The 24,318-nt window shown below is 41.0% G+C and overlaps 1 protein-coding gene across 1 annotated transcript; it reads left to right on the top strand.

Moving 5' to 3' along the window:
- Positions 1–3,766: 3,766 nt before the first annotated feature.
- Positions 3,767–16,302, top strand: LOC139454561 (uncharacterized). The gene is made up of 5 exons (XM_071236351.1): positions 3,767–3,828; positions 6,844–9,325; positions 10,715–11,070; positions 12,413–12,515; positions 13,770–16,302. Exons 2-4 carry the CDS (start codon positions 6,878–6,880, stop codon positions 12,492–12,494), a joined length of 2,886 nt encoding a protein of 961 aa, XP_071092452.1. The 5' UTR covers positions 3,767–3,828; positions 6,844–6,877; the 3' UTR covers positions 12,495–12,515; positions 13,770–16,302.
- The last annotated feature ends 8,016 nt before the right edge of the window (positions 16,303–24,318 follow it).

The following is a 24,318-nucleotide window of genomic DNA, read 5'->3' as shown; positions in this document are numbered from 1 at the left end:
AGCTGTACCAGGCCCAAATGAGTTAATAATATCCTTATGTGTTAAGATAAATTCTTAATAAAAAGTGTCAAAAATTGAATATTGTCAGTTATGTGTTCTTTGTGTGGTGTACATATTCTAGTGGTAAAGGCTTGTCATGGTGGTGTTCATTGTTGTATTATAGCAAACATGTATGCAAGCAAGGCAGGTCAATCTTTATTTGTTTGTTGTTTAACGCTGCACTCAGCAATGTTCCAGCTATATGACGGGGGTCTGTAAATAATCTGGACAAGACAATCCAGTGATTGACATCATGAACATCAATCCACACAATTGGGACAGGATGACTTGCATCAAGTCAGGGAGACTGATTATCTGATCCCATTAGATTAGTCGCCTCTTACGGCAAGCGTGGGTTGCTGAAGACCCGGGATCTTCAGGGATCGGTCAATCTTGAAATTGGCACTGAAGGCTTGTTAATAAATGTGACTGTATCAGACCCCTGAAGATCTGGGTTGAGAATAGGTTTTCAGCAAACTAAGCTTGCTGTAACAGACGACTATGCTTGTTATGTGGTAAGTGGTCAGCTTGCTGCCTTGGTTTATGCATGTTGATGCAAAGTAACCAGAGGTTTCATGTCAACATTGAACTATGCATGTTAAGAATCGAACCCGGATCTTCCATGTGACCAGCCAACTTCACCTGCCTGGTGTCCCCACTGCGCTTGTGCACACGCACGCTCACACACATGCACACACTCACATCTTAACATCATTTCAGCTATTTCCCAGTGTGTGAACTTCATGTAGGAGGAAAGCCTGAAGAGATGCAGGTCTTACACGATTACCATTTTAGTGGCACTCATCAGCACCCGCATGTTTGGCGCGGACAAACCAAGAATCATAATCAGGACGAAACTGGAATTCGAACCAACGATCATCGGATTCCTGTACGTCTGTTGGGCTGCATGAACAAAATTGAATGTTTCTGGTTCACATTTTCTCAAAAGTGGGGAGGGCGGTAAGGGTTCATCTTTTATTTATTTTCAAGAAAAAGTGATACATTTTCCACAAGGATTGACCAACAAACTCAAATGGACACATAATGATCTCGGCCTTGTAATACATTGTCAGTTGTCAAGCACTTTGTCTAACGGATAACAAAGCATGCTTCATACGACGCGGGTTTCAGGGTTGAAAAAGGTCCCCAGCAACAATATGCTGGTCGCAAGATGCGACTGAAAAGATCGGGTGGGCAGGCTCGCTTTGTATATTTGCTCACAACACCAGTCACTGGATTGTTTGGTCCAGTCTCGATAATTTACAGGCCTCCGTCATAATTTTGTGTTGTTTAACGCCGCACGCAGCGATATTCCAGCTATATGACAGCGGTCTGTAAATAATCGAGTCCGGGCCAGACAACCCAGTGATTAACATCATGATCATCGATCTGCGCAATTGTGATACGATGACATGCATAAACCAAGTCAGCAAGCTTCACCAACCGATCCCGTTAGTCGCCTCTTACGATAAGCATGGGTTGCTGAAGACCGATTCTAAACCGACTCTTCACGAGTACCGCTGTCTTATACGGATGATGATGATGTCTTACGCCGCAATCAGCAAGAATACTGACTGTTTCTGTTATACTTCACAGCTGTCTGAAGATAGTCGCACTGTGTTTGACAGCTTCTATCCACACAGCCAGGTCAAACCCATCGTTCAGTGAATGAATGAATGAATGAATGAGTATGGTTTTACGTCGCTTTTAGCAATATTCCAGCAATATCACGGCGGGGGACACCGGAAAATGGGCTTCACATATTGTACCCATGTGGGGAACCGAACCCCGGGCCTTCGACGTGAAGAGCCAACGCCTTAACCAACAGGCTATCCCACCGCCCCATGAGTTTCTCATGTGTGTTTCTGATGCTCTGTTTAATGCTACATTTCACAGCTTCTTCACGTGACCTTTAATAATCGAATCATAACTAACAGAACCAGAGATCCCAAGGGAGACGAGCAACACGTCCTCCACGCGATAGGGATACGATGACCCGCTAAAGGCGATAGAATTGGCCACCCGATTCCAATATGTGTCGGGATAATTCTGGGCTGGGGCCTTGTGCCTTTAGTAGCTAAATTTGAAATGAGGCCCACATTTTCAAATACAATGGGGCATTTTAACATTGTGCCTTGTGCTTTATTGGCAAGTGTGTGTGTACCTCTGGAATATTTGAAATTCTCACATAAAGGGCCCTATGTCAGACAATTCCTAGAGTAAATTCCTTTGAGTCCACTATGCTTGTCGTAAGAGGCGACTAACGGGATCGGGTGGTCAGGCTCGCTGACATGGTTGATGCATGTCATCGATCCCAATTTCGTGGATGGATGCTCGTGATATCAATCACTGGATTGTCTGGTCCAGACTCGATTATTTACACAGACCGCTGTCATATAGCTGGAATATTGCGGTATGCGGCGTTAAACAATACAATCAAACAAACACACATGATGGATCGGTTCTTGGTGTGTGTGGCTGTTTGCTCTAGTCCGGACAAATGTCGATTTTATATTTCTAGACCACTGAGATACCATGCCGCCGTCTTTACATGGGTCGACAGCTACATTCAAAACATCAGTCTCCTTATTTCTGAATTTTGTGTAGGTAGTGTTATGTCTACGTTTGTATGTCACAATGGGGTTAAACTACCACACCACATAATCACTGGATTGTCCGGTCCAGTCTAGATTATTTACAGACCGCCGTCATATAGCTGGAATATTGCTGTGTGCGGCGTTAAAAAAACAACCAACCAACCACAGCACATATGTATGCAGGAAATATATATGGTAATCTCATGTTTATAAACGACATATCTGTATGTATGTGCGCCACCGAAGACCCAGGTTAAACTTCCCACATGCGTACAATTACAACTTGACAACATACATTCAAACCACACACCCCCCCCCCCCCCCCCCCACACACACACACACCATCACCCGAAACACAGCATGATATGGGTCGAGTAATGCTGAGGCGGCGTTATTCCCAGACAACATTTTCAATCGATCAATTGATGTAGATGTTGCGTGCGTTGTCTACTCCATCATATATTCTGCAACATAGCTCGGTGAATTATTGAAACATTTTTTCACTGAAGGAATGTTTTCAAAATCAGCTTATCACTGAAATCCAGAGACCACTTAACAGCGTTGGAAATTGGCACTAGTCCTGTAGTCCTCACCAAACTGCCCAATGGTAAAGGTATCCTAAGGAGTTGTAGAAATTGTCAAATTTTAAGGGTTTTGCTCTATGTTATCATTACAAGGACTAGTGGACAAAAACTGTTAGTTTCTAACCCTGCAAAATAGATGTGGTCTGCTGAAATCCATCGAATTTTCTGCGCAATGAATAATTGATGGTACCAGAAACCGTCAAGAACTTCTTTTGCGATATGTGATATATCATGAAGGTAGGTGTTGTACTATTTAAGTAAGATATGGTGTATTAATGGTCAATACGATGAAATAAAAACAGATTCTGGCCCCATACAATTTATTGCATTCGATTTAAGTCATACCAATTAAAGTTCACAAGTAAATCATGATGATGACGTAACAAAGCTATTGAACAGCTACCATCGGATTAACGACCCAACTGCACTTCCTCGTTTGTAGCAAAAACATGCAGTGTATTTCCTCGTGAGTAATATGCATTTCATTAGAGAGCCAGCGGCAAAAAACACGCACCGACCATGCTGCGTTAAATGCGCATGCGCGAAGCTACTTTGCTTCATGTCGACAAGCATACAACGCCCTCCAGTGTCAAATTTTGTTACCAAAGGTAAGCCCATACTGACGTGGTTACCCGCAAATACAACGAAATCTAGTTAATTTGTGATCAGACTGCATCTAATAAATGTACAAAAATCTGAAATGTAGTCACGAATAACGTATAAGTTTACTAGAATGGGAACGGTGTCGTTTTCTCACTGCGGATGTAAATGTGTCCGCCATTTTGAATGAAAAAGACGAAGAACACATTCAAGGCAATATTTAGTTCCCAGGTTCGGACGAAAGCTCAAAGTTCTTATCAAAAGGATACAGATTCAATCTATGAACAATATAAAATCATTGTGGTGGGAATTAAATCCACGGTGTTACAAAAGAAACTATTATTATTCGCGCACGACCTGCTGTCTGCTCCTGGGTCGGTGTTTTCGCAGAGGGCGCTGGCATGGCGGTGGGGGCGCTGAGTGTCACCCTTGTATCCTCCTAGCGGCCAAATCTTTCTTCACTACCCTAAACTCTTGATAGAAGCCAGGGAAACACACATCAGTGATACAATCTACAATTAAAGGAGAAACATTCTCTTAATATGTTATGGGAAACGAAAGTCCATTCTCAAGGACACTCGCCAGCCACTTACAATGTAAACAAGCATCAAATACAGAGAATCAAATGTTGAATATATGTTCGCGTACTTAGACCAGCAGCTCACTCTATCCTGACAGTCAAGTTAAAACAAAAGGGATATGGATGATAAAAATGTGGCATAAGGTTCTAATTATAAAGTAAATGTTAAGATGATATGATAAGTGTCCCCATTAATGTTTTTTATCTGAAATAAATGTTGAGCCCAAGCTATGAAAAAATAAAACCAATAAAATCCATTAAAACCTTTAACTGATGTGTAGTTGTAGAGTAAGTTGAACCATTCTACACTTTCAATATCTACTAGATCTATGGGAATTTCAGATAGGGATTATCTTTTGATGTCTTCTCAAAATATCGGATATGTCATAGAATCTATACAATCAATTACACAGGATTATAGAAACATTTGGCTTGAATTATAGATTAAACTTTTGTACATGGACAAGTGCACATGAAAGAGACGGGCAAGTCACATCTTTTATCTTGTAGATGCCCTAGCCATACACGCTCACTCACTCGCAGATCTTATGATTTCTCAACCTCGATTATCCGTTATGTTATACCTGTAATCATATATAGCCCAGCGTCAGAAATTGGCTCTAGTCCTATAGTCCTTGCCAAACTGCCCAATGGTAAAGGTATCGGAAGGACTATTAAAAATTTGCCCTTTTTAAAGGTTTTGCTTTGTGTTATCGTTATAAGGACTAGTGGACAAAAACTGTTAGTTTCTAACCCTAGCTGTTATAAGCCTGAACCAGTCTCTGAGACAGATACATTTAATGAAATCAGAAGACTGTAATAAATGAATTGGGCTTATAAGATGTTTTTCTGAGTATCACAACATTGATATTATTTATTATGATACATACATTCTAGTTGTCAGAGTTAGAAATTGTCACTAGTCCTATAGTCCTTGACACACTGCCCAATGGTAGCATGTTTAGAGTCGTGTCATTTGAACTGGTCTTCAACTGAAGCTGTCATGGTGATTTTGTACAGAATATTTATTTTATTAAAATGGAGATACACTATTAAGGATGATTTCCCAGGATGCTTTATGAAAAGGTGGTAAATCTTTTCAACCTCTGGGACCTCCGCCATGGTCTAGAGGTAGAGTATCTGCCTGGATAGCGGAAGGTATTGGGTTTCAATCCCCTGCCGCGTCATACCAAAAGACGTTTAAAGATGTTACTTCTTGTCACCCTGTATACTGTGCCTGAGTGGGATCTTCATGTTAAACTCCATTGGCTAGCACTAGAAAATTGACATTTGTCCGGACTAATTTACAAACTGCCACACACACACACATGCATGAATGCTAAAGGCGTGCAATAAGCTTGAAAGGAAGTTACACCCCATTTCACTTCACATCTTTAACCTCTGCCATGTTTCCCTTTTCGGTGTGTTTTGTAGTCAAACCTTTTATTATCCCCTGCCAGAAAGTGGGAGTGGGATATAGGAATGGCTGCTGTCTGGCTGTCCGCCTGTCACATTTTGTTTCCAGAGCATAACTTGGAAACCATTTAAAATTGTATGATGAAACTTTGCATATGTATCAAACATGCAGTACTGATGCCTTTTGATGGCTTGGTGTTTCTACAAAAAGTATTTTTGGTGTTTCCATGACAACAAACTGGACCATGACTCAAATACTTTTAGCATTCAGGTCCGGAGCATAACTAGGAAACTGTTTAACATTTAATTCAAACACATGCTGAGCTACTGCCTTTGCTGTTTCCTTCTGGATCATGTATCCATTAGTATTTTGATATTTTAACTCTTTATCCACATTATCAGAGTACTGAAATTGTCTACATTTTGTGATCTACGTAGGGTTGTCAAAGAACCATCACACTCATTACTTCATTGAATGTAACACTTGTCAAAAGAACTTGTACAAGATAAATAGTGAATGGTGATAAACACAAACCACAATTTACAAGTCGTACCTGAACCAGCCAACTTCATTGCAGTGAGTTGAATTATTTTTTTTAGTGCTGGCAATTTGGCCATGTACAGAAAGATCCAGTGAACTTGTCAAAACCAAGTTAAGAAATAGATGCCAAACTTACTTTATCTGGAACAAATCTATAACAGTTCATTAGTATGATAGAATAATGCCCTTTTCAGATTGTCACCGTATGTGCATGGCTAAACATGTTAATATGAATAGGTTTTGAAGAACCAGTCAAAGAAAACTTATGCCACTCAAAAAGTATTTTCTTTTTTTGTCACTTCCTTCTAGATATAACCGAATCCATCTGGATTGTGCAGATGAAGACTGTGAGAAAGCAGGTGGCCCAGTTAGGACTGAATTTAAAATTTGTATTTACTACTTGTGAATACCAACTGTGTTGATATTGTCATTTCACTGTTTATCAATTTTCTGAGTAGATTTCTAAGTTGTATCTTTTATTTGCAGGTAAGCTAGTGGAGCCAGGTAAGCCAGTGGAGCCATGGACCAGGTGGCTGGGGTAACTCCAGCCTCTGGCCAGAACTTAAATGACCTTCAAAACTATCTGGTGACTTTTAACAAGGAAATTGAGGGAGAACAGACTCCAGGGACTCAACACATACGCCCCATACAAATATCCACTGTGCCTAACAAGGGTCAAGTGGTCATACAAGATGGTGGTGCTGCTCTTGCAGGAGCTGACCCCACAACTTCTCAAGCACAGGCTGTTGGTGGATTCTACAAGGAGCAGGGTATCATTGATGGTAATCTAGAGGGAACTGCAGTTCAACTTATTCAGGGGATAGTCTCGGCCCCATTGACAGGGGCTGAGCAGGTGCCAGATGATGCATCTGCTCTGGTCGGTGTGGAAAAATCTGAAGCAGATGCCATCAATTCCCAGTACCAGACTTACATAGCAGATTTAACAGGAGATGGAACACAAATTATTGGTGGGTTGGATGGCTCAATTTCTACACAGGAGATCAGTTCTTCCATGGTTCAGAGTTTGATGAATCCTTCATCATCAGGGAACATCATAAGGATTGTATCCATGGGGGCTGATGGCCAGATGCAGTTTGTCAGTGAAGAGATCCCACAGGGTACCGAACTCACCGAGGTACCTAAAGAACTAACTCCTCATAGCGTTGAAGGCATTGAACAACCGGATGTTATCGATGGAACCGATCCAGTTGCAGTCTTGGCTTCAATTGCAGCTAATACCTCCAATGCTGTGAATCATCTTCAGGCAGTTCCAGTTAGTCAGAGTGAGATGCATAATGCCCAGCTGGTGGCCCTCCAGAACTCCGCGGACAGCTCTCAGCCGCAGCTTGTAGCTGTGCAGGCTGGGGACGGAATGGATGAGACTCTTCAAGTTATCGGTGCAGCTGAAGGTGCTACGGACAATTCAGTCATCTTCAATGCTGGTAACTCATTCCAGACTGTCACCATTGTTCCTTCTGAAGTCGGCAAGGATGGTGAGGTGAGCTACGTCCTGATAGTTTCACAACCAGATGGAGAAAAAGATGCAAATGGTAAACCTATTACGACTGATATGTCTGTGTTTGACTTTAAAGAAGAAGCTCGGGAAATAAGCACGGAAGAGATAATTGATGAGGATGGAACAACCAAAAGAATATTGAAAATTACACCAAAGAGAGCATTTGCTACAGGATCTCCCAATCAACTGATGTGTCATTATTGTAACTACACAAGTCCGAAGAGGTATCTCTTATCTCGGCACATGAAGTCTCATTCAGAAGAACGCCCACACAAGTGTACAATCTGTGATCGTGGTTTCAAGACAATTGCATCTTTGACTAATCATGTGAACACTCACACTGGTCACAGGCCACACAAATGTAAGGACTGTGAAGCAGCATTCACAACATCGGGTGAACTTGTGCGCCATATTAGGTACCGGCATACTTTTGAGAAGCCTCATAAGTGTTTAGTTTGTGACTATGCTAGTGTTGAACTCAGCAAGTTAAAGAGACATATGCGCTCTCATACAGGTGAACGACCATATCAGTGCCCAAACTGTGCATATGCAAGTCCGGACACTTACAAATTAAAGCGTCATCTACGCATCCATACAGGCGAGAAGCCGTACGAATGTGATGTTTGCCATGCTCGATTTACTCAGAGTAACAGTTTGAAAGCCCACAAACTTATTCATTCCGGAGACAAACCTGTGTACCAGTGTGATCTATGTCCAACAACTTGTGGACGGAAAACAGATCTGAAAATACATATCCAAAAACTTCACACCAGTGAAAGACCACTGATTTGTCGTAAATGTAACAAAACGTTCCCAGATCGCTACTCCTACAAAATGCACAACAAGAACCATGACGGGGAGAAATGTTTCAAATGTGATTTTGGGAACTGTGACTATGCAGCTTTGTCACAGCGCCATCTGGATAGTCACCTGCTCACACACTCGGGGATTAAGCCCTTCGAGTGTGATGAATGTGATCAGACATTCCGCCAGAAACAGCTCCTCAGACGACACAAGAACCTTCATCACACCCCGGACTACATGCCACCAGCTCCCAGGGAGAAGATGCATGACTGTTCCGAGTGTGAGAAATCTTTTGCTCATAAGGGGAATCTTGTACGTCACTTGCAGCAGCATGGTATAGAATGTAGTTTGTCAGATGATGAGGATTCGGAGGCAGGTACCTCTGCAACGAATGTGCCCCAAGTCAATGATCAACTACACAATAATCTTATGCAGGACTTGCGAGCAGGGAAGCTGGGTAATGCTCCTCAAGTTGTTATTGTTCATCCTGATGGACGGGTGGAGGAGTTCTCCTCCAGGTTAGATCCTGCCGAGAAGGGTGTTGATGAACTATTAATGGCAATAGACAGCTCTGAGCAACTCAACATGGAAAAGAGCGAGGGAGTCGTTCCTGAAGGTGTTTATGAGTCTGAAGCACAGAATGATGAGGTAAACATTGGTTTCTGCCGTATTTTCAGTGCGGTCTCACAACACACAAGTCACAGTAACAGTTAAGTAAGTTAGAAGAGATCCCATAATGATCCAAGGGGTAGTCGGGAAGTCTAGTGGTTTGATTCCCGACATGGGCTTAAATGTCTGGTCACAGCTAAAAGCGGTGTTAAACCATACTCTCTCTCTCTCTCTCTCTCTCTCTCTCTCTCTCTCTCTCTCTCTCTCTCTCTCTCTCTCTCTCTCTCTCTCTCTCTCTCTCTCTCTCACACACACACATACACACAAACACACACACACACACACCATAATGATACGGGATACAGTGATAATTCTAGGTTGGGGCCTTGAGCTTTTAGCCCCTAAATTTGAAAAATGGGGAATTTTAACGTTCTGCTGTATGGCCAAGTGTGGGTGTACCTCTGGCATGTCTGGAATATATGAAATTACTGTTGTGAAACCTAGGTATAAAATTAAGCAACCCATGCTTTACATAAGGTTTGACTAATGGCATCAGATGATCTGATTTTGTTGACTGGGTTGAAGATGTCAATGAATCCCAATTGCATAGATAGATGCTCGTGATGTCAATCACTGGATTGTCTGATCCAGATTTGATTATTTACAGACATCTGTTATATAGCTTGAATATTGGTGTATTAAACAACAAACATTCAAAAAGATGAGTGCGGGCATGTGTGGTCAAGTATTCAAAAGGGATCAATTTACTGTGTAGAGTTACGTCCCTTACCAGGGGTAGACACCACACGTCAGATCAAACTAGTTTTATTGTCATTTTGGACCAGTGATTTTATGTACCCTGTCTTCTTCAAGCAGAAAAGAAACTAGGCTTTTCTGATTAAAACTTGCACTGGATTAGCTGATAATGGCAGTGTACTGATGAAACCTGATATTTGTGGTTTGAATCCTAGATGCGACCCGTGAAGATCGGGGGTAGAATAGGTCTTCAGCAACCCATGCTTGCCGGGAAAAAAGCGACTGTGCTTGTTGTAAGAGACGACTAACAGGATTGGGTCGTCAGGCTTGCTGACTTGGTTGATGCATGTCATCGATCCCCATTTCGTGGATGATATTAATCACTGGATTGTCTGGTCCAGACTCCATTATTTACAAACTGCTGTCATATAGCTGGAATGTTGCTGAATGCGGCATTAAACAACAAACCAACCAATTGAATCCTAGTGAAAGACAATCAGATTAAGACTATAACACAAACTATTAATTCAACACTCTTTGTGCATCAATACAGTTATTGTAAAATTGGTGTTATTGCGCAATATTCTTTTTCTTTTCAGATGAACCATTAACTTTGCATGACTAAATAATGTGGTGGCAAAAGTCCTGAAAATATTCAGTATTCCTTTGCAGAAACGAGAAGCAGGAACACAGGTAGAGATAGACTCTGACACTGATGATGACATAGAGGTCACCTTCCGCCAGCAGAAGCCTGTCAAGAAGACCGTGAAGCTCGAACCCCAGAAGCTGGACATGGTTGATCTCTACCCAATCAGTGAAATGAAAAGCTTGGTAGAGGTTGGCAACGAGATGAACAGTATCCTTCCCAAACCTGCACCTAGCAACACATACGCAGTATTGACAAGCCAACCTAAGACATCTACTCAAACCACATCATCGATCAATATCCCTAAAATTGTTACTGTGGTTGCACCGAAAAGTAGCGGGCCAGTCTCACCAACAAAGCAAGGTTCCGGTGATACTATGAGGTGAGCTGTCATTTGCATTGTTTTATGAACAATAAGCATGATAAGTCATAGCTGTAGGTGAGTGCTCTGTCAAGACAACATGGGTTAAAAATAATTATACTTTTATTAATTATGTCAAATCTGAATCGTTTATTTGTAAGCAATTAAGTCCCAACAATGTTTTTTTAGTTGAGAAAAAATGTTATCTTCAACTTGTCTTATCTGCAGTTTTGGCAACTGAGAGCAGTGTTTTGATGGGTTTGTGACTTAATACTTTCATATATATAGTACTTACATAGATAATAACTCCTCTATAATTGGTACTTCATGTTGAAAATGCTCATGTAAGTTAAAGTTGAGTTGTTATTTGGATGTTTTTGGATGAGTTTTTTATTTGTTTGGTTGAACAGTATCAAAAGAAAACAGAAAATACAAAAACAATTGTCTGTTTGCAAAAACTGGTGGGTCACAACGTTTGCAATTGTAATTAACGTGCAGTAGACAATGCTGGAGGATGCCATGAAACAAGTGGAAAGGGGAAAAGAGTAAAGACTTTAGAAAATTGTCAAGACAGTGATAGGATTTTGGCTGTTTATTGAGATCCCTTTCAATTTCTAAATATGCTACTTATAAAACTATTGTCAAATGTTGACTGTCCAAGTCATTCTAGAAATTTTGTGGTGGACATTCAGAGGATAGACTAAATATGACACGTATTTTGTCAACATGGTGTCACATATTATCCCATCCTCACTGACTGGCACTTCCTGGATAGTCAGACATGGTGTCTTGGTTGACAGTGTGGCGTCATACCTAATGACATTGCTCATTGCTCATGATACTGATCTCTGGATTGTCTGGTCCAGACTTTATTGTATAAAGGCCACTGTTGTATGGTGGGAGAATTGCTGGGTGTGGCATTAGGCAACAGCCATTGCTTACCCTATTCACGAACACCTGGTGTCATCACTGATTTTCATTGTTCCGTTTATATTACTTTAATCACTAATTTACGTTTTACGTGACCCGTGAAGAACCCGAGAAGAAAAGGTCTGCAGTAACCCATGGTTGCCATAAAAGGCGACTATGCTTGTCGTAAGAGGCAACCAACGGGATCGGGTGGTCAGGCTCGCTGACTTGGTTGATGCATGTCATCGATCCCAATTGCATAGATCGATGCCCAAGATGTCAATCATTTGCAGACAGCCGTCATATAGCTGGAATATTGCTGAGTGTGGCGTTAAACAACAAACAAACACAGGATTATTTCTGCAATATGTGCAAACGTAGCACAAATCTTTCCATATCTGGTTTAACTTTCATCTCTGAACGAACGTGATGAGTAAAGTGTGTCTACTTTCAGTGCTGTTAAGAGGAAGCTTCCTGTTGATGAGGGCTCCCCAGCTAAACGAACAAGGAAAGCTACAGCAGATAGCAAAGTTTGAGACATGGCTATAATAACACTGGTATGTTTAAGGTCTATTTGCTCACATTTTTCATGCCATCATTTTCAGCAGCATATACAGTATATAACCAGGTCTTGGCCAACACTGGATATAGGCCGACCCCAAGCTCGACTTGTGAAATCACTACCTAAATGGTATGCCTTGTACTACATATCAGGATACAGCCGATAGGAATACAATGCACATGTAGTGATGTTTTGAATCCAAGCTACAGCGGCAAAGCTGGCTTGTCTAAGGCTTAAAAAAATAAGAGAATTGGTTCCCAGGCAATGGCTTTTGAAAATATTGTGCAGGCGGGAGATGTTTTTTTTTTTTTGTTTGCTTATTCAAACTAGTATGCAATCAAATAAACAGTTTTGTACTATCAACCTGGGAAAGGGCCTTCCTACATAAACAAGCATACAAACTCCTATTGCCGCCATGACCATAACACAAGATACACAGCAAAGCAGTGTGTATGTAAAGGGAAGTAACTGTGTGCTATATTGGATCTTATTCTTTTTAAGTATTAGGATTTTAGTATTGTTTTTAAAATTGAAATAAAATGAAACGTGCAACATACTTTATGATGATGATATGGGCGGTGCTTGAGAACCAAGATTATTATTTTTTTTAGCCTCATCTAATAATTGAAGACATTAAACTGCTAATTCAAATGAGTAACTATGTAACTACAGTAAGTGGCTATGCTATTCTATTGGCATTCACTATTGCCCTGCCCTCCCTTTTATGCTGTTATTTTTATTTGCCTATATCCAGTAATATATGATGGAAACTTTTTGTCCAATCTCACTGGAGGGTTTCCTAGTTTCTGGCTTTTGAATAGTGTACACAGAGTGCCACAACTGGCACAAGTACAATAGTGTCTAGGGCACGAGATGTTTATCATGGTTTGTTTTTTGTTTCATGCCGCACTCAGCAGTATTACAGCTACAATATATGACAGCAGTCTGCAAATTATCGAGTCTTGACCAGACAATCCAGTGATTGAAATTATGAGTATCGATCCATGCAATTTTGTATGCATCAACCGAGTCAGCTAGCCTGGCCACCCGCTAGTTGTCCCTTACGACCAGCATGGTTGCCTTTCCTTGCGAGCATGGGTTGCTGAAGACCTATTCTACCACAGATCTACATTGGTCTGATGTTATCAGATTGGGAACCACGATGACTTTGCTAAGGCTTGACTACATTAGTCTTGACGCCACAGTTTTATAAAGATAAGAGTGTACTCAAATGTTCTTCTTTTTTCAGACATGACAACATTATTGCTGGAAGTGAATGCTTGGAATGAAGCTCACAGCACCTGACCATGTGTACAGTACATCGAAAAACATGTTACAGCATCATCAGTTGGGCCACTTTCCTTTCCAGACATACAGATCTTCATATTGGACAAATAGTTGGAATTAAGTGTCAATCAAAAAAAAAAAAAATCAGGAACTATTTTTAAAGGCAAATAGGATGATAGCATACTGACATATGATCATTAATATGTTTATGTTTGAAAAATTGTAAGTTATGCAAGTATTCAAATTATTCTATTTTTTGGATCTGTAAGTCAGGAAATATATTTGGGAGTGGCCTTCCTGATCCCACATTGGAAGTGAAAGTTAATTTACATTCCTGGGTGTAGGGGAGATAATTTGGATGTGTTAGGTTACCTCCCTTAGGTTACCCAGCCTTTTTGCTGTTTGGCTCAACATTACTTTGATAGTATTTATTATAGGAATAAAGCATGAGTTTTCTTTTACGTGACTCTTGTCTCCAGTATTAAAGTTTCATTTTGTATGGTTGTGTAGATATCTTGGTATGGCATTCTGGAGCATCAGATAATGGAAGGAAGTCTTGCTCTTGAAGTCATTTAATGAATGAGCTCATGGATGTGGTAGCAGATATTGACATCTCTTTGCTGTATTTAGTTCCTACCATCCACTGATCACACAGATGACCACATGTACTCCATTCCATGGAGCCTGAGAAACATGGGGATTCAATACTTATGTGTATTGGGGGCACGGGTGGCCCAGTCGTCTAAGGCGCAGCGATTCGCTGTGCAGAGTTGCGTCCATTGGGAACGCCAGAAACCTATGATTGTGGGTTCGAATCCCGGTTCGCCCCAATTATGTTTCTAGGCTTATCAGCGCCATACCCGTGCTCGTGGGTTTCATCGAAGTGATAAACATCTTAGGCCTGCATCACTTTGGGCTTTCCTCCCACATAAAACTGACACGCCATGATATAACTTGAATATTGTTAAAAGCGGCGTTAAACCCAACTCACTCACTCACTCACTCACTTATGTGTATCATGGCTGTTCATCGGGTTCAAGTGACTGATACCTCAGTGTATGTGTAGCAACTACCATGAAACAGTTCCAAAACTTTGTTCAACATTTATATATCAATATTAGTGGTCGAAAATAAGGGTTGAAATTTGAACATGATAAATCTTTATTGTCATTTTAATCAAGATAAAGATTGGAGGGGTCATAACCAATTTCTGTAGATCATGACATCAGATGCAGTCAGATTGTATTGGAAAGCAATCCTGTATCAATATCAACAGATAAATGTGTTATTTATATAAGGTAGTAATATATTCAGTGATACCTTACGTTGTAGTAAAGTATCAACCATTTATTTTATCATCTTCCTGAGGCAAGGGAGTGAACTGACTATAAAAGTCCCTTTTCCACCCTTGCCGAACTAGGATGCAATTATGGAGTTACATTTTGGATGGACTAAAGAGTCATAGTCCAATCAAAATTATGTAATGAACTAGACACCCGTTTCGTAAACAACTTGTCGGTTGACTGCAGGATTTACAAAGCATGTAAACCCAGATATTTTGCAAATTCTTTCATGCTATTAATCAAGGTGCTCACATGATTTGATGTACTTCGCGGGGTAAGACCCGTTTTATTACACAATAGACATTGATTATCAAACAGATCGTCTTGAATTGGTGCTGCCATTTTGTTTGAAGCAAATGCAAGTGATATGAGAGAGAGAATCTGATTGGTCAATAGGAGGAACATAGAAGGGAAGTAACTCATAAATAGCCACTGGTGGCGCTACAATCGAGCCTGGAAATTCCAGCCTAGTTCAGCAAGTGTGGAAACTGGACTTTAATAGTCAGTTAACTCCCTTGCCTTGGGAAGATGTACTAACATGTATCTTAAGGTTTCATGTTATTTGTTAGGAACCTTGCCTAACTTTGTGTTAATATTAAATTATGTGTATCAATACATTATTGGGAGACATTGATACAATATATCAGCTTTATTGACTGACTAACTTTAGTTCAAACTTCATCAAGGAATTACGAAATGAAATATTGCCTTTATAATCTTCAAGTTATTATTAGCTTAATTGGGAATTGAATGTGATTGTGTATTGTTCAATTTTTCATTCCAAAATGGCTTTATCAGGATATGATTTTTATCATGGTAATTGTAAACAATAGAGTAAATGTTTCAGGTAGATATTGACTTGTTTAATGTATGCTGTACTTATGTCAATGAGTCTAGATATTTGACATTCATGGAAATGTTAATTCATTTCTGAATCGTATAAATACTTATTCTAAGAGGGGAAGATGTATTTGGTATTTTTGAAAGATATTCAACTTCCCAACGAGTTACATTGTTTATGTCTGTGTTAATCGTCATGACATTATTTCTCTATTGTTGTAATGTTGATTTGTTACCTATTTGTGTTTTTTGCACCTATCTTGTATATTTGGATCAAGACACATGTATGCATGGAATAAACTACTTGTTTATGATCGGAGTAAGGCTTACAAGTCCTTTTTTCAACAGTTGAAGGTTCTAGGAAAAGATTTGTCCATGTTTCTCCAGGTTTCCTCTGATTATGGTTGTTGGTGTGTCAGCGCTAGGTAGTAAAGGACCAGTAGCTTCCTCCCTCTTGGCTCTCCTCCACACAGTGTTAGAGATAAAACTCAAAAGCTTTACAAGCCCGGGTAAAGATCAGATGCCCTTGTAATGTTAGGGAAATTTGTACTTGCACACAGGTTTTCCCTGGCCTAACAGGCTAGTGTTAAGTGCTAACCCAGTTATCTAAGGTACCACAATTCCTGTTGCTGGGGGGGCCACGGGTGGCCCAGTCGTCTAAGGCGCCACGATTTGCTGTGCAGAGGGGCATCACTTGGGCACGCCAGAAACCTATGATTGTGTGTTCAAATCCCGGTTCGCCCCGATTATGTTTCTAGGTTTGTCAGCACCATACCTGTGCTCGTGGGTTTCACCGAAGTGGTAAATGTCTGAGACCTGCATCACTTCGGGCTTCCCTCCCACATTAAGCTGACACGCCGCGATATAACTGGAATACTGTTAAAAGCTGCGGTAAACCCAACTCACTCACTCACTCACTCACTCACTCACTCACTCACTCACTCACTCACTCACTCACTCACTCACTCACTCACTCACTCACTCACTCACTCACTCACTCACTCACTCACTCACTCACTCACTCACTCACTCACTCACTCACTCACTCACTCACTCACTCACTCACTCACTCACTCACTCACTCACTCACTCACTCACTCACTCACTCACTCACTCACTCACTCACTCACTCACTCACTCACTCACTCACTCACTCACTCACTCACTCACTCACTCACTCACTCACTCACTCACTCACTCACTCACTCACTCACTCACTCACTCACTCACTCACTCACTCACTCACTCACTCACTCACTGTGCTGAGTTACATCCCTTGGGCATGCCAGCAACCCAGGATCGTGAGTTCGCATCCCGGTTTGCCCTGATTGTTTTCAGTTTTGTCCGCACGAAACTGTCATAGGTTTCACCAAGGTGGTAAACATACATTCTACAATACTGTTCAAAGCAGTGTTAAACCCAACTCACTCACTCCTCCACCTTAAGGCTGTGATGTGACTAAAATACTGTTCTAAGGAGCTTTAAACTGATGCACTCGCTGGTAGTACATGATGATACATAGATTCACGTGGGTTGTTGTTCTTTGATACTCCACTGTTAATAGGGATGTTTTATTTTTCCACAATACACACAGTTAATTCTCATAACACCTTGTGTACATTTAAATAGAATGACATCTGGTTATCCCTATCAAAAGTTGAGAAGTCCTAGGCATACATTCATGTTGGGAAGGAGTCTTCCAGGGATTACAATGGGGGCCCAGTGTTTACTACAGTATCAACACATTCGTAAACACACATACGCAATACGTGAACATAAACAAATGTGTTTTACAAGCATTATTTATAGGAAATCGAGTTTTTCGGACACAGATAATTTCCAACTACGCAAAAGCATGGGGATCACATCTAGGTTAGAATCGGTCTTCAGCAACCCATGCTTGTCGCAAGAGGCGACTTAGGGGATCGGGTGGTGAAGCTTGCTGACCTGGTTTATGCATGTCATCGTATCACAATTGCGTAGATCGATGATCATGATGTTTAATCACTGGATTGTGTGGTCCAGACTCGATTAATGACAGACCGACGTCATATAGCTGGAATGTTGCGGAGAGCGGCCTTAAACAACAAACAGAAAGGTATTTGGGAATCGCTGGTATCATTTGACTGCTTGATACATGGTTCCAGCCGATGTTTGGCCTTCCCAGTGGTGTTGTCGGGTAGTTGCTGTGGTTGCCTGTCCACACGACATGTGTTTGATACAGCTTATTCCGGAAGTGCATGGGAAAACCACACTTTAAGTACTTGTGAAGTGTATTTTCATTTTTGAGATACTGTACATACAAAACACAGTTATTGAACAGCCGAGTCCCATGGTGACGTATCAACAGTCACCCAGTTTCTAATTCCAGGGCAGAATAGTTCCGCTCTATTTCGTGTGTGCTGTAATAGTCGATTAAAATTTTGTTACAATTTATGAAGTGTTATATCCCGATCACGTGACACCGGACTAGGCTATAAAGGCACCACATCATGTACCATTTGTGCCTGGAAAAAGAAAAAAAGTAACAGCCCTGTTTCTGAACCATGACAAATGGCAACAATAGTCATCAGAAAGATGACATAACCCCGGCAGCTGTCTGTAAAGTAACCACAAGTAAATGTGCAATTCTGTATGTAATGATGTCAAGAGTTGAATGTTCTTGAAGAAGCATACATTGTTTACCCACAAAAGATCCACCATGGTCGCATCCATATGAAATGGAAAGTAAAACAAATGTGTTTCTGTGGGTTTTTTATGCAAACAAATGACAAATTAGAAGAAACAAAAACTAAACAAGCGTATAGTCAACGAAAGCATCTATATCCCCCACCCATTTTAACAACCCAGGTAACTGACCCAACATTTCTCTTAGCCCATGTCTAAACAGCTGCAATGGAAATCCTAAAATAAACATTTTTAAAACTCCTTCATATCAAATGGTACCAGTTCAGTATGTGCTTTATATGTAGACATGCAATGTTTGGTAAGGAATAATTTAACAGTTTATTTGTTAAACTCCTATATTAAGTGAACCCACCCTATTTTAAAACTTAAATCAAAATTGTTACCATGGAAACGTAATTTTTTTTTTTTCTCTAAAGTTCCTAAATAGCAAAAGGCACCAGTTCAGTATGTGCCTGGTAGACATGCAAAGTTTTGTAAGAAAGGATTTAACGGTTTTAGAGTTACGGTCCGGAAACGAACACCACCCTTATAGAACCTAAGTCCAACTTGTTACCATGGAAACGTGAAAAATAAAGATTCCTAAATAGCAAAAGGCACCAGTTCAGTATGTGCTTTATATGTAGACATGCAATGTTTGGTAAGGAATAATTTAACAGTTTATTTGTTAAACTCCTATATTAAGTGAACCCACCCTATATTAAAACTTAAATCCAACTTGTTAAAATGGAAACGTAAAAAAAAAAATTTCTCTAAAATTCCTAAATAGCAAAAGGCACCAGTTCAGTATGTGCCTGGTAGACATGCAAAGTTTTGTTAGAAAGGATTTAACGGTTTTAGAGTTACGGTCCGGAAATGAACACCACCCTTATAGAACCTAAATCCAACTTGTTACCATGGAAACGTGAAAAATAAAAATTCCTAAATAGCAAAAGGCACCAGTTCAGTATGTGCCTGGTAGACATGCAAAATTTTGTAAGAAAGTATTTAACGGTTTTTGAGTTACGCTCCGGAAATGAACACCACCCTTACAGAACCTATGTCCAACTTGTTGCCATGGAAACGTTAAAAATTTCTAAAATTCCTAAATAGCAAAAGGCACAACTTCAGTATGTGCCTGAAAGATTTGCCAAGTTTCAATCAAATACACTGAATTGTTATCGAGTTCTGCCCCGGAAAAGGAAATGATTACAGACGGACGGACGGACGGACAGACAGACTGGCTGATCGCTATATCCCCCCGCATTATATGCCGGGGGATAAAAATCATGGCATGGGACCACAGGAGCAGGGCGATACCAATGTCATCGGATAGAACAAACATATGACAACAAATAAAGAAGATATTGGTAAGTTGTGATTGAAATTTACTGACAAACACATCATGGTAACACAGGTACTGATTTTGACCTTAGACAATACCTTAAAAAAAAGTATGGAGCTGCAGGATTAAGTAAACGAGTTACGTTTGATGTTTCATGTGAAAATGTTCCTTAAAGTCTCTACTTGACATGACACGTGAAACAGATCAGTAGCGGGTATAACCGCCACGTGCCCGGATGACGCATTCCACCCTACGTCTCATGCCTCCAGTCAGACGTTGGATCTGTTGATGGGTCAACAACAACCACTCACTCCTGATGCAATTCTGCTTCCAATTGGCGTAAATCTTGTACAGGGGGATCTCCTGCCGCTCCAGAATATCCCAAACATGTTCAAGGGGGTTCAAATCTGGGTTCATTGCTGGCCAGGGTGCATGCGAACGATTGTCATCCATGTACTGAGGTCGCGTAGCAAGAGGGTGGTTGTCAAAATGAGGAACGACGACTGGCCTCAAAACGTCCCGGATGTACTGCGCCCCTGTTAAGTTGTCCCGTATGGTGACCAAATCCAACTTGCAATTATGAGAGATACACCCCCAAACCATCACCGAGCCCCCGCCGTATGCAACAGTCGGTTTAATGTTCCTTGGGGTGTAGGCCGTGTTCCGGTGCCTCCAAACTCTCCTTCTTCAATCAGTGACGTGGAGCAGAAAGCGACTTTCGTCTGACCAATGAATCCGTCTCCAAGTTCTCAGATTCACAGGAACTCGTTATTGGTCAGTAAATAAAAATATATACCCCCTATATGTAAGTCTTACATATAGGGGGTATATATTTTTATGACTCGTCTAGCCCTCAGTCCTGCTCCTTTCAGCCGGTTCTGTTGTTGAAAAGACGATTGGGCAACCACAGGGGTTTCAGTATTTGTTAAACAGGGTTCTCGGCGTATGAGACGAAGAAGGTCCCTGTCTTCGCGATGTGTCGTCATAGGAGGTCTTCCGGATCTGGGACGGTCCTGTACATCACCGGTCTGAGCATGTTTCTCGACTAGACTGCTTGCGACAGTGTGATGATACCCCAAATTCCGACCAATGGCATAACAAGACATTCCCGCGTTATGCATGCCGAGTATTTGCCATCTTGTGACGTTTGATAATCGCCTTCCTGCCATGGCCACACATTGTAATGTAATAACTGAAGGGTTGGAAAGCAAAACAGCCTAAGTCCTACTTGTCTTAAGTAGGACTTAGGCTGTTTTGCTTTCCAACCCTTCAACTATAAAACCGAGCTTAAGAAAGCAATTTTAACGTTTGGATGTACTTCTTTTAGAAATACTCGAGGGTAGCATACTGCACGGGCATACCATGCATGTCACGTGAGCTTTCGTCACGCATGACTGATTTCATCATCTCGAGAAAACATAATTCTTCCCGTAATTATATCTTTCATGACTGTTACAAATATTGGGACCAAACAATTATGAAATATATTAAGGTGTGCTTAACTTTTTTCTTTGTCTATAGGAGGCTGCTGGCTCGCTGACCTGGTTGATACATGCGATCGTGTCCCAATTGCGTAGATCGATGCTCATGATGTCAACCACTGGACTGTCTGGTCCAGACTCGATTCTTTACAGTCCGTCGACATAAAGCAGAAGTATTGCTGAGTGCGGCGTAAAACAACAAACAAACAACAGAGTTTTGAGCAAACGAACACGATCTTGCTATTTGCCATACACTGGCTGCTCATAGTAGTATTAACCTAACTCTTGCACCAGATAAGACTTGAACATGTGCAGGCTAATACACATGGCATACTGCCGACAGCTGGGACATAAAACAACGTTCACGCGATCGGAATTTTACAAGTTTCAGCCTTAATATGTTAACATTTATTGTTATTGTTATTGCCAAAGTTCTCAAGTGCAAGCTAAACATTTGTACATCATATTTATTCACAATGTAAATGTTCTCACCGGTTCACAGTTCTGGGTTACATGGATGTCAACCATACATAGCATTCGTGTTAGTTTGGAACAATTGTAACGCTTCCCGAGTTGTCAGCTCAACAGTGACATCCAGATCCGTACAGACTCCCAACACATTTTCTGTTCGATTCCTGCCCGTTTCGTGTTTTAGGATCGCCTAATTATCAGGGACGTCGTCTGTCATTCTACATGATTCACCACCATTAATGGAAACGAAGCCTTATTTTATAAAAGCCTTGGTTAACTTTTGACATTATTTTAATTTTGTTGTCACTTGCTCGCATCAAATCGGAATTTTGGCAGTTGAAAATGTATCTTGAGAAGAATACGGCATTTCATTGAAGTCTAGAAAATGTGATTCCATTAACTGGAATATTTGTAATAAATATTTGATCTCTGTCTGATGACAAATTGATAAACTAGATAAATGAGAAGTTTAATATTTAAAGTGTCGCCCTGAGAACGGATGCTACTTGTCAGTAATTTTGCAATGTTTCTGCAGCGAAAACGAATATGTCTTGATAAAAGAAGTAAAACAAATAGTTCATTATTTATTTTAAGAACTGCATCACAAGCCCATGTGGTGATAATTGTATTCATGATTCCATCGTTCTGTCACTACTGTCATATCGTAGACAACATTAAGATGGTTTTAAGAGAGTATTATCCTCGTGCTTCTTGTAACAAATGTACAGTTATAAAATAAGAAAATAACCGTTATGCTCTTTTTGTGTTGAAACTATTCAATGTACTGGCTGTACCGCGAAAAACGAGATTTGTACGTTCCGAGCTATGGACACCGTTGGTTTTTTTCAAATAAAAGTGACAATACCCTTTCCATAAAAAGGCGAATCATATAAAAAAGTCGTCCATGAATCACCATCAAATAGTGATGATACCAGGTGTTCGCGAAAAGGTCAGCTGTCCTCCACCGGTGGCACCCGTCACAAACCGTGTCCTCCCATCTGTCCGACATCCCACTTGTTAGACACTTTTAGTAATGGGTGATTTATTACTAATCCCATGCCTGTTACCTCCGGTGTACTTAGACTCAGCCCTTTCTTCACCCATTTGTCAGCCAGTAAGGAGTAAGAAGAGAACACCCCATCTGTTACTCATAAGTTTATTTACAGCACTAACAATTCATGTGACATGAGTCATTTCAACAAAATGTAATCAATGTCAGCACCAAAACACACATATCAAGTCATTTACAGCACTATCAATTCAAATCGGAAGAGTCTTCTCAACCCTAAAAAAGTCAAAGCACATGAAAGTCACTTAAACCACCTTAATGAGTTTGGCAACGGCATCCAGGGACTACATCGTAACCTTTTCCCCGCTGTCCAGTTTTTCCTTCAGTCGCGGCAGTCGATTGTCAATCTCCTTGTACACTCGCTTCCTAGGAGGAGGGGCTGCACCAAAGGTAATCTGAGACGATCGGCCATTTCAGTTCTCTGCAAATTATCCACAAGTCGGTAAAGGTTGGGATGTCGGGACTACAGAGAACTATTCAAACGACTGTTGAATCCCTCAAGTTGGTTGATTGGTTTGTTGTTTAACGCCGCACTCAGCAATATTCCAGTTATATGACGGCGGTCTGTAAATAGTCTGGACAGTTTGGACCAGACAATCCAGTGATTAATATCATGAGCATTGATCCACACAATTGGGATCGAATACATGCGTCAACCAAGTCAGCGAGCCTGACCCCCGATCCCGTTAGTCGCCTTTTACGACAAGCATAGTCACCTTTTACGGCAATCATGGGTTGCTGCAGACCTATTCTACCCCGGATTATTCAAGGGAAGAATCCCTCAAGGCTGTTCTTAGTCCTTGCATTGAAGGTGACGTGATTGTTCCACATCAGGAGCGGGAAGAGGGAGTCGTCGTCAAGTCGTAACCATGTAGTCATTGAACTCATGGCACCGGGGACAGCAGGGCAGTCATTCATGGCATCAACCCAGATATCCTGAACCTGATGCAAGGGGACAAGGGGTATGGCAGGCGCGTCGGATCCATTGCTCGACTGAGGGGTCGTGTTGGCACAGAACAGCCAGACGACGCACCTTGGCTTTTCTCCACGTGGCTTGACTGACGTGGAAGAGGCACTATGGTTAACAAACTTGTTTAAACTCAAATAATTCATTTTCTCAGTGAGCTTATAGTAGAACCTTACAAACACATGGAGACGCAGGTCAATTGTTCACCTGAAAATAATAATGGGAGCATATAGTACAAGTCAAAATATGGAATTGCCTCTAACATAATTTTTGTCACTGGTGCGTCAAATTTGGAAATGTCCTCCACGTGTCTCCGTGACACTGTTTTTGA

This window comes from Haliotis cracherodii, unplaced genomic scaffold (assembly GCF_022045235.1).
Source record: "Haliotis cracherodii isolate W230 unplaced genomic scaffold, xgHalCrac1.p SCAF_10, whole genome shotgun sequence".
NCBI classification, from domain to species: Eukaryota; Metazoa; Mollusca; class Gastropoda; order Lepetellida; family Haliotidae; genus Haliotis; species Haliotis cracherodii.
This window is presented reverse-complemented; position numbering and strand designations above follow the sequence as displayed.

What these genes read in the sequence shown, in the direction of transcription:
- LOC139454561 (XM_071236351.1), top strand. Translation starts at nt 6,878, where the DNA reads ATGGACCAGGTGGCTGGGGTAACTCCAGCCTCTGGCCAGAACTTAAAT. An exon ending in CTGAAGCACAGAATGATGAG is followed by an intron (nt 9,326 to 10,714) that starts GTAAACATTGGT and finishes ATTCCTTTGCAG; the next exon opens with AAACGAGAAGCAGGAACACA. An exon ending in GGTTCCGGTGATACTATGAG is followed by an intron (nt 11,071 to 12,412) that starts GTGAGCTGTCAT and finishes GTCTACTTTCAG; the next exon opens with TGCTGTTAAGAGGAAGCTTC.